This window comes from Apaloderma vittatum, unplaced genomic scaffold (assembly GCF_000703405.1).
Source record: "Apaloderma vittatum isolate BGI_N311 unplaced genomic scaffold, ASM70340v1 scaffold17549, whole genome shotgun sequence".
NCBI lineage: Eukaryota > Metazoa > Chordata > Aves > Trogoniformes > Trogonidae > Apaloderma > Apaloderma vittatum.
Window position 1 is genome coordinate 3028 of NW_009735984.1, and position 636 is coordinate 3663.

General features: G+C 57.7%; 1 protein-coding gene across 1 annotated transcript in view; it reads right to left on the bottom strand.

Moving 5' to 3' along the window:
• Positions 1 to 237: 237 nt before the first annotated feature.
• LOC104279508 (avidin-like) overlaps positions 238 to 636 on the bottom strand; it is a gene marked incomplete at its 5' end in the record, with an annotated part of 746 nt that continues 347 nt past the window's right edge. The window contains one exon of the mRNA XM_009876813.1: positions 238 to 305. Within this exon, the coding sequence (XP_009875115.1) occupies positions 238 to 305 (68 nt within the window). The remainder of the gene's footprint in view (positions 306 to 636) is intronic.

Here is a 636-nt window from a genome sequence, read left to right on the forward strand (position 1 = left end):
CGGGCGCTGGCTGGGGACTCCAGCGAAGGAGATCCAGTGGTCAAGGATGGGGGGCAGCCATAGGTGATGGAAGGACACCTCAGGGGAAGGCAAGGGAACAAGGACAGTGCAAGGGAGAGAATGAGAACATCAAGGACACCAGAGGAAGGGCAGTGGGGGTCTGTGAACACCGCAGGAAGGGTAGAGAATATCTGGGAACATGAAAGGGTAGGGGAGATCTGGGACAACACAGTAAGGCTAGAGGAGATTGGTCTCCTTCCTAGCATGGTCCACAAAACTCTGGCCCACAAAGGCAATGGTTGAGTCTAGCAGGGTGCAAATGGAGCAGTGGGGGCTCAGAGCCTGCAGCTCCTAGTAGGGGAACCTGGGCCACCTGATCCTCACAGACAGACAGACACAGCAACAGACAGAGAGACACAGCAACAGACAGACAGACACCAGGCCCTCGGCCACATGCCCTGGACAGAGAGATGGAGCTCCCTGCCAGATTGCCCAGATGAGGCACTTCCACATCACCTGGACAGACAGACGGACAGCACCCTTGCCACTGCCCTTGAGCACACAGACTGACACCACTGCCACCCTGCCCAGGCAGACAGCCCTCCTGCCACTATGTCCCATGGCAGGGACAAACAC